Genomic DNA, 10592 nt, shown 5'->3' on the forward strand with positions numbered 1-10592 from the left:
AACCCAGATGGGAAAGTGAAAACAGCCCACTTACGACTCTGGGGGTGGGGTCACTGGGCTTCCCCTTTTCTGGTTCTGCATCCTTAGGTCCATGATGGCATTTGTTGCCTATTATTCATGAAATGCTAGCAGCTGTCCTACTATGGTATGTGCATGGTGTCAATTCGTGATTGCAGCAATCACGTGATTGCCAACAAATTGGGATTTCTATGAATGCAGGATGGAGACTATTCTCTGAGATCTTTGCTGAAGATATATTTACACATGCCATATACTGTATACACTGGGATAATATGACCCCTTAAATTGGAAAGGGGTGCAGGCTCATCTCTTTCTGCTTGAATTAAAAATATCTCTAGACCCTCAAGCAATGTCATTGAAATGAACCCAACTCTCAAGCTCAGAAGGGATCTTGATGATCACTAGTCCCAGTCACCCATTTGAATCCCCGTCTAAAGCAGCCTGTACTCTCTTGGGACAGCCTTGGTAGAAAGTTCTTTCTAATATCAAAATCCAAGTTAGTGTCTCTGGAGATTCCATCACTGGCCAAGGCAATGCCTTCTGTGATCCCACGGAGCAGATCTGCCCCCTCTTCTATCCAGCACACTTCCATAATTTAATTCCAGTGAATACTTCTCTCTTTTGTACTCTCTTCTCCCCAGTTCCCCTACCTGTGGAGCTGCCTGCTGGATAAGCTCTAGAGCAGTGGTTCTCAACCTTCCTAATGCCGCGGCCCTTTAATACAGTTCCTCATGCTGTGGTGACCCCCAATTTCATTGTTACAAATTGAACATAATTAAAGCATAGTGATTAATCACAAAAACAATATATAATTATATATGTGTTTTCCGATGTTCTTAGGCGACCCCTGTGAAAGGGTTGTTCAACCCCCAAAGGGGTCGCGACCCACAGGTTGAGAACTGCTGCTCTAGAGGCTCATTCATTCAACAAATATTTTAGAGTATAAAGCAAGTGCCAGCCACTGGAATGGGAGCTGATGACCCAATGATGAGTAAATACACAAGTTGCTGCTTCCAGGGATCTTAGTCGCTCTGCATTGCCTTCCTTAGACCCAGGACTCCACTTTGGTCCTTCTTCAGCTGCACCCTTCCGAGAGGGTGAGGAGTCTGCAGGGTCAGGGAGACATGCCCCTCTTCTAGAACATGCTCTGATTACCTGGGACCCTGTGATTTCTGTTGTGAGTTCGCTCCCAGAACCTTCAGGCTTCTTTTCTTCAGTTAAACAGGAAGAGGTCAAAGGGCATCTGTCTGGTGGTGGCATGCACAGAGCTTGGATGACCAGCTGGAGTGTCCACATGCATGTGTCCAAGGCTCATCATGGAGCCAGCAGTGGGAAGAGAGTCAGAGTGGCGTGTAGTCTAAGGGTCAGATATCCCCACTTGGCTGGCACAGAATTAAGAGGAATCTAACAGTTGTTTTGCAGGTATATTTGTCAGGATAGGAGCATAAGATGCATTTAGTTTGCTGGATTTATTATGTTTAAATATATTGGCCTATGCCATCTGAGCCTCTATCTATACTCTTACCTGAGGGTCCATGAATGTTAGGGATGGGTGTGTTATTTGTGGAGACAGATACTAATTAAATAATCACACACAGAAATGCAAAATTGAACCATAGTGCTAAGAAAATAATGTACCATTTGGCTCTCTTCTAAAATGCTCTATTTGATCTCCATTCACAGGGTTCTCATTGCATCTTGGGGCCTCCAAAGCCCTTCTCTTATTCCCCAAGAACCCCAAACACTGACTAGAACAGCGGTTCTCAACCTGTGGGTCACAACCCCTTTGGCGGTCGAACGACCCTTTCACAGGGGTCGCCTAAGACCATCCTGCATATCAGATATTTACATTACGATCCATAACAGTAGCAACATTACAGTTATGAAGTAGCAACGGAAATAATTTTATGGTTGGGTCACATGAGGAACTGTATTTAAAGGGCCAGAAGGTTGAGAACCACTGGACTAGAACAGTGATGGCGAACCTTTTGAGCTCGGCATGTCAGCATTTTGAAAAACCCTAACTTAACCCTGGTGCTGTGTCACATATAGAAATTTTTTGATATTTGCAACCATAGTAAAACAAAGACTTATATTTTTGATATTTATTTTATATATTTAAATGCCATTTAACAAAGAAAAATCAAACAAAAAAATGAGTTCGCGTGTCACCTCTGACACACGTGTCAGAGGTTCGCCATCACTGGACTAGAATATTCCACACTACTCTTGCCCCTTCTGAATGCAGAGCTCCAGAGAGGCCAACCCCAGGAAGAGGAAGAGGTAGATGAAGCCTATTAATCTCTTCGAGACTCATTTCCTGATTTCCATTACAGGTATCCTGACACCACCACTACCATGATGGGTATTTCTGTACCCACCTCCAAGTGCTCCACTGCTGGCCCAGCCTAGGAGCTGGTTTTACCTCTTTGTCGAGATACCCATGTGTCTCACATCTCTTATGCTTCTAGCTTTCTTTCTTTTTTTATATGTTTTTTTGAATTGAGAGACAGAGATAGAAGCATTGATGAGAGAGAAACATCAACATTGATCCACTGCCTCCTGCCCACCCCCCACTGGGGATCAAGCCCACAACCCAGGCATGAGTCCTGACTGGGAATCGAACTAGTGACCTCTTGGTGCAGGGGTCAACACTAAACCACTGAGCAACACAACGAGGCTGCTTCTAGCTTTCTAAACTCAGTCTAAGTCTATTTCATCTCATTTGGTATTCAGCAGCCACACTAAAGAAGCCCTCTATGACTAATTAGAGAAAAAGTAACAAATTCTCCCACTTGCCTCTTGGCATAAGCACCCCATACACTAGCCGCCTTTAAACATACATCCCTTTCTTGTAGCCGATATTACTGCAATTCACTTCGACTTGCTGTCTGTGTGTTCTTGATCTCTATCAGCCTCCGTGATGTCTGGGTTAGATTGTGCAAGTCCCAGAGGGCAGGGCCACATGGGCCATGTGTCTTTACACTTCGCTCAGCAGAGCAGCAGGCATAGGTGGGCACTTAATACCTGTGATGGTGGAAGCAGAGGAGTAGCACTGTGCCTCTAGACCAGCCGTGGGCAAACTACGGCCCGCGGGCCGGATCCGGCCCGTTTGAAATGAATAAAACTAAAAAAAAAAAAAGACCGTACCCTTTTATGTAATGATGTTTACTTTGAATTTGTATTTGTTCACACAAACACTCCATCCATGCTTTTGTTCCGGCCCTCCGGTCCAGTTTAAGAACCCATTGTGGCCCTCGAGTCACAAAGTTTGCCCACCCCTGCTCTAGACCATTGTGAGTGCACAAAAAAACAACCCACGAACACAGCCAGACCATGACCATAGCGCTCCTCCTGCCAGACTGGGAGCCAGGGCACATTTTTCCTTTTAAACAAGGAAGGGGGAGCATTCTCTTGCATTTAGACAACAACAACAACACACTAACAGCACTGATGCTCAGTGACCTTGTATATTGGGGATGATCATCATTATCCCAACTTAAAAAAATGAGGACCCAAGGCACAGAGAGGCTACACAATTTGTTCAGACCTTGAGCTAGGACCATCTGGCTTCAGAGACCTCCGCTAACCCACCAGGCTTTACTGTCCCTCAAAGTGAACTAGAAATGGAGAGCGAAGGATTGGTGACTGGGCTCTAGTCTTACACGCTCATGGACCTTGACCCTGATCCAACCTGAATGAATGGCTGAAAGGAGGAGAGTGGGTACTTGGTCAGTTTTCTAGGGTGAAGCCAAGTTGTCTCTCAAAGCATTTGTTCACACCTGCTCATCGCCCTCCTCCTATTTCTCAAACATGCTCAGCTTATTCACACTGAGGCCTTTAAACCTGCTGTTCCCCCCATCTGAAATGATTTTCCATCAGGGGGTCCTCCTCACCATGTAGGTGTCAGCTCAGAGGGAACCTTCTTAGGAAGGCTGTTCCTGAACACTGTATCTAATGTAGCTGCATCTTTCCCAAGCACACCCCGCCCCCGTTTCATTCTTATCTAACTCATTTTCCTGTTTTACTTTTATCAAGGCAGTCAACACCATCCGAAATCACTTGATTTATCTAGTAGTTTATTTGTCAATTTCTGTATCTCCACTAGACTGTCAAATTCAGGAGAGCAGAGATCTCAACTGTTTTGTCTATTCCTGGATACTCAATGCCTAGAACAGCATCTGGCACACTGTAAAAGCTCAGTCCATGTGTATTAAATGCATTTATGAATGAGTGATGCGAAATCCTGTATAAATATGTTACACTAGCTGGATCTTTCAGTTGTCCCTCACCAAATATTGGCAGGCAGAGACCACATCTTCGTGTTTGGCAGTCTTTTAGCCCTTGGAGTAGTGGCAGATGACTGGGGAGCTGTTTGGTCCCTTTGTTTGGCTGCAGGGAAAAGACCAAGACATTCAGCCCTGAGATTACAGTCTGTCTGCACGCCTTTCAGGGTCACATGTGGACAAATGCTGGACAGCTCTCTTCCTGAGCAGAAAGAAACTAAGATACTGAAATAAAATCTCAGCTTCTCTCTCCGCCCTCACTCTCCCTCTCCCTTCTCTAAAAAGTTTTCCCTATCTCCTCCCTCTTTTGTCTCCCTTCCTTATTGAAATGCTATGGGGGGAAATGAAGAAAAAGTGGGGAAATGCCTTCCCTACGTCTAAGCTACATTGCTTTTAATACTTCTATAACATGTTCCCATTCTAATCTCCTGGCTCCTGTACAGATAAAGTAAATCCCAAAATGTAATGATAATATACAGGAAATACTTGATTTGATCCAGTCTTAATGCTGTCACAATATCCTATTTCTCCCACATAATAACAGAGCCCATTCCTCTCTCAGTGTTGTTAGCTTTTTTAGTCAATGCTTTCTTCATGACACATCATGAGAATAATAAGTGAGAAAGAAAATCTTTTAATCTCTGACCCAACCCTGTAGCACACGAAGTGTTTCACAATATGCTTAATGATGTCATTCTTTTTCTTTTCTCAACAAAATACTGCTTTTTGTGATCAAAATACATGCAATTATTAATTAATTCCTTTCAAGGCATTTTCATGCTCGTTATCTCCTGGGTCTTCTCAACAAATATGAGAAAAGGAGGGGAAACAGAAAAAGGTGTCTTGAAATCACAGAAATGGAAAAAGAACCCAGTGAAATAAAGCTATTTGGACTGCACACACCCATCAAATAGTCTCCAAGTCATGCTGTTCTCTATGGACTAGGGTACTCTTACCAGAAGCCACACTCCCAGCAGCCCCTGTGACATGCAGCCCTGAGCCAGCCCATATGGGAGAAGAAAGAAATAGCTTAAGAACTTAAGAAACTAAGTAATTCCTTGTCTGGGAATGGATGAGGCTCCTGATTCGGGCAAAATCCTGACCAGGTGGTCCCCAAAGTGAGGTTCCCTCTTGCTCTCAGCCAAACCACTCTGCCTTGTGTCTCTGCTGGAGACCCAGCCCTGGAGGTGATGCGGAGGGCTGGGAAAAGGGCGTGGAGCAGGGACCCTGGACCTTCTCCCCTAACTGAAGCCCTCAACTCTGGGCGGTACTCTATTTGGGACTTCAGGCAATCCTCATCACAAGAAGAAGGAATCCAGCCCTCAAACTCTCAGAGATATGTATTCATCTGGATGTCTATATCTCCTTCCCTCATAATGCCCAGGGTGTGGCCTCAGTCATCATCTGTCCATGAAGTGCTTTCCCCATTCAGAGCAGAGATAAAATGAATGAAAATGTCAGCCAAGACTGCCTCTTACAGAGCAAGCCCCCAACAAGAACCAGGACTACTCGGGACACCAGCATGGCATCCCAGTGCACTGCCATTTGTTCAGAGAGCACCTAGAAGTCTTCCCTCCACTTCCAGGAAATCCACAAAGAATGGCTGATGTGATCACATAACCCTGCCCAGGGCCCAGGTGAGTATTCTTTCCCCAGAATGAGTGACTCGATCTGATGTTCAGACCTGGGATTCTGTGGAAAGAGCTGCCACAATATGACTCTGGAAGAATGTGCACATGCTGTCCAGCATTGCAGACACTAGATTGAAAGTCGAGCTCAAAGGGGTGGGGTAAGTATGTCTGTGAAAATCTGAATGAATGGGGTAGTGAAAACTCTCAGACTTGGGAAGACTCTGGTCTGTGAGGTACTTGCCATTCTCTATCCTGGATGGGGAGAGTGGAAGGGACAATCTCAGTTGATGTGCTTCAGGCCTGAGGAGGGGACTAGATACAACAAGATTCTCTATTAGTCTCTCTATTTCCCTTAAATTCACTCTCACCCCACTTACCTACCTGCTTTCAACCTAGAAAACACAAGTCTGCCAAGAAGTGTCTTAGCAAACTGCAGTCTCCTTGGACCTAGAATCCTTCTCCATTTTCTCTGCAGTGACTAAAACACACTGCTGAGAAGGAAATGTAATATGGAAGGGGACAGTCTCTACATGAAAATGAAGGAACAGGCACAGGCTCATTGGGTTTCGGTCTATAAGAATAGGGAAAGTGGGCAAGATCTCTGCTCACTTTCATGGAGGGAAGAAGTTTAAATCTGGGACTGAAGAAGAGCTAGGGAAAATGCCACTCACAATAAATCAGACAAAAGGACATCTTCACGACAAGTGTGAACAGACCACCAACTTCCTTCATTTCATTGCTCCTGACTTCTGGATCTTCTATTTTGAGGACACTTATGGAATTTTCACGTGGAACTGAAGATACTAGCATTGGAAGGAACATGCAAACACTGGATACAACCCAGCCACCAAACAGGCTCCACCAGGAACCAGACCCTCTTGGGGCAAACTTAACCAAAAGAACATCATTGAGAGTCTTAAAACTTACAGTCCTCATATTAGACACAACATAATGGTTCCCCAGAGCAAGTAGGCGAGTAGCAATCTGCGAGATCTGGAGACACTACAAGGAAGCAGGAAAAGGGGGAAATGGCCTTACCTGTTCTGGCCCCTGGAAGCAGATGCGGCACAGCGGGGTCCTCATGCCACTGTCCAGGCTGCTGCCCAGTGAGTAGCAGTCCTCAGCCTTCCCCTTACAGAAGTCATTTGAGGAGGCACTGCTGAGCAGTGAGGCAGGTGGCTCCGTGGCTGGGACACCCCAGTCATCTTCCACAGAAGAAGGTGGCAAAGGTGGTGGAGGTGGCAGAGGAGGGGTCTCCCTGCCCACCCCTTCTCGAGGGCCCCTCCAGCCTGCCCACCCCCCGGCACCCAGAGCCGGAAGGGTATTGTTGTTGGCGGTCAAACCTGGGGGCTGGGGGTCTCCGTGCATGGGCAGGGGTGCTGGAGGGGGGCGCCGAAGTAGGAAAACCTTCAGGTCATTGAAGAGCATGCGGCAGCGGCACTTGAGGAGACCCTGGTGGCGCAACATCTGGGGAGCTGGGGTGCACAGTCCAAAGCGGTACCAGGCACAGCAGTAGCAGCAGCACCACCACCAAAGCAGCCCACTCAGGGGCATCAGCATGTGCCCAGTGGGAGCAGAGAGCCCGGGAGGGGCAGCTGAAGTCTTTGCAGAAGATAGGATGGTTTTGAGGGGTCCACAGAGTATCTGTGTTATGCGGGAGTCTGCTTTCTCACTGGTTCCTCCAAGTAGCAAATAAATTACCCCCAGGACTGAAGACTGCAAGTCACTGATTCTGAACTTTACCTGGAAAGCCCAACAATAAAAGCTTCTCTTGCTTCCACCCCACCTCACCCCAACCTTAGGCTTTGCTCAGGCTGCCTCCTTTCTGCCTTTGACCTGGGGGCACTGGTAGAGGGAGGGGGATAAAAGAAATGTTGAGGATAGTCTGTTAGGGCCTTGAGATGTAGGTCTAATTGTTAGAAAGTTCCCCAGGAGAGGATTATTGGGTTGTTCTCAAATTCATAGACAATGGGCAACCTTTCTTCTTGTATATAAAAAGGTGGGGAAGATTATAAATCAAATTTGGAGTGGACTGAGCTGGGATTAGGGCAAACTAGCTCAATGAAGAATTGAGGACTGTATGTGCGAGAGGGAAAAGATTATTTCTTCAGGTAGCCAGAGATTGGGGGGGTGGGGGGGAGGGGAGGTAAGGTAGGAAGGAGAGGGGGTGGGGACAAGTTTTAATTCTCCTGGGCAGAAAACTGGGGCAATTAACCCCAGAAGCACCGGTGTTGCTTTTAAGAGAGCAGTTGGATGGGGGGAAGGAATTACAGGTGAACTTGGACAAGGGTCTTGTGCTTTGCCTCTGCAGCCAAAGGGCTGCACAAAAAAGGGAAAGCTAATCGGGAGATTAAAGGTGGGGAAATAAAGGACCGAGGAAGGAGAAAGAAAAGATCTTTTAACCCTTGCAAAGCGCCTTCTTCCTGGAAGAAGGGTGTGTAGGGGGGGAGGGGGAGCGAGGCAGTGGAGTAGAGAAAAGGTGTAGAGAAGAGGGGTGTGTAGAAAGGGACAGAAGGAAGTAGTTACATGACCTCAGCCTTTAGCCCACCCTGCGACAGTCTGTAAATCCTCGGACCCCTCCCCTGGGCTCCATCAAAGGTCCCTTCCGGCGAGGGGCGAGGGCCTGGAGAAGGGCAGGTCCGGGCGGGTGTGTGGCCTCGCGTTCTCCTCCTCGTCCTCCGCTGGACGGTGGTCGCCCCCTTGGTCTGGCTCCGGGTCTGCCCGCGGCCTGCGAGGCTGCTGCGAAGGCGGTGGCGACTGCTGGTCGGCGTCTGGGTGTCTCCGGGGCGGGGGCTCCTCTGGCTGCCGCTCGCGGTCCGGCGTGGCTGCGACTCCAGGCTTCATGATCCTCCTCCTTCCCGGGGGGCTGGCCCTGAGCCCCCGCGCCGGGGCAGCGCTGCCATGCAACCAGAGGCGAGGCCGGCGTAGGGTGGGGGAGGCTGAGGAGTGGGGAAGGGAGGTAATAAAAAATGAGATGGTACTAGTGGAAGAGGAATAATTCGGTTCTCAAATAATCGGAAAGAGTGCTCCTGGAGGGGTGGGAGCGAAGGAGGGCGGCTGCGGGGTCCTCGCCGCAGCTCTGCCCCCGCTACCCCCACCAAGGGCGGCCTCGCCGGCTCTCTTCGCCCCCAGCCCCCACGCCGCCACTCCCTCCTCGCCACCGCCTCTGGCTGGCTGGGCTCGCTGTTGCTACCTCTCTCCGCAGATGCAACGAGGTAAGGCTGGTTTGCGGTGCCGTGCCGGTTGACGGTGAAGAGAGGGAATCGAAGCAGTGTGGCCCAGGTGGGATGTAGTCCGCACTTGGCCCCGGCTCGGTTCTCGCGACTCCCCAAAACCGTATATAAATATATCTCCTCTAAAAGGGGAGAGGAAGCAAATCAGATTCCAGGCTGCTGCCAGGTGTTGTCTCGTCTTCCGCCGTTGCTCAGCACCCGCCGCCTCGACCGCTGCCCCCTTGGCTCAGGTCCCAAAGGGGTGGTGCTGGAGGAGAGGTGGCGTGGGCTGTGAGTTGACTGAGGACTGGAAACAGTGTTCTTGGAGCGAAGAAACCTCCCAGTTATCTCAGCCGCCGCCGCGGCCGCTGCTGCTGCTGCATTCAGCACCCGGGGCGAGTGGACAGCTCCCACCCAGACCCCGCGCCCCTGCAGGTGGGGGCCTGGCGCAGACGCGGAGGGATGGAGGAGGGAAAGAGGATGAGAGGGGAAAGGCTAGAGAGAAAGGGAGCCAGAGAGGAGAAGAACTGAGCTGGCGAAGGGGGTGGGGAGGGACCAAAGGAAAGGGGAGGAAGGAGGAGAGGGAGGGATTTAAAAAGGAAGGGAGGAGGGAGCAAAGTGGAGGTAGAGGGGGAAAGGCAAGTGGGCTGGAGGGGAGCAATTCGGGTATTAACATGTATTTCCCCCCAGCTGGAAAGTATCAGTGGAGAATAGGGCAGTAGAATTTCTTCCCACTGTACACTATCACCGCCCCCACCCACCCCTCAATGCACATACACAGACTTCTACATCTGAACCGGAGTCCATTTCTCTGCTCATATAAACATGTTAAGCAGATAACAGTCTTCAAGCTTTGGAAGAGATAAAGTTTTATGATTCTCGAGCCGATACTGGCACTTAATGGAGAACAAGCCGTTCATGACTAGGAACTTATGAGAAGGAAATAGTTCAAACAAGAAGGGGAATGCTAGCACCATTTTGCCAGTTTCTTCTGGAATTTAAGCCCCAATGGCAGAGGTTTATTAAGGGGAGTCCATTTCGATCCCATGTGTCTAGGTCAGTGGTGGCATGTAGTAGGTGCTCAATACATATTTGTTGAGTGGATTATGACCACCACCTCTGTCACCAAAGTCATCATTAATTACTCCAAGCCATAGACCTCTTTCAATTGTGGAGCATACGAATCTAAAGTAATGTGACAGCCTCATCTTAACCAATATCTCCAGCCTTTCGCTGAGCCACTGACAAAAGGTAATTTGAAATGGATTTGAAATTTCTTTTCTTATTCTTTATCTGACTCATGTCACCCTACTCCATTCTCCTCAAAAAGTTCTTAGTGAGCAGGAAAGTAGAAAATTAGTCCCCAAATGTGAAGAGCAAGAAAAAGAAAACTTAAAGTGGTCTATACAAATGCTCAATGTTTGCAGCATTGCTTTCTTGCC

General features: G+C 48.4%; 1 protein-coding gene across 1 annotated transcript in view; it reads right to left on the reverse strand.

The window, feature by feature from the left end:
- The window catches only part of MARCHF4 (membrane associated ring-CH-type finger 4), an 82167-nt gene extending 72611 nt beyond the window's left edge, over window positions 1–9556 (reverse strand). The window contains exon 1 of the mRNA XM_059703077.1: window positions 6977–9556. Within this exon, the coding sequence (XP_059559060.1) occupies window positions 6977–7498 (522 nt within the window). The 5' untranslated portion in view covers window positions 7499–9556. The remainder of the gene's footprint in view (window positions 1–6976) is intronic.
- Between the last annotated feature and the right edge of the window lie 1036 nt (window positions 9557–10592).

The sequence above is a fragment of the Myotis daubentonii genome, chromosome 7 (assembly GCF_963259705.1).
Source record: "Myotis daubentonii chromosome 7, mMyoDau2.1, whole genome shotgun sequence".
NCBI classification, from domain to species: Eukaryota; Metazoa; Chordata; class Mammalia; order Chiroptera; family Vespertilionidae; genus Myotis; species Myotis daubentonii.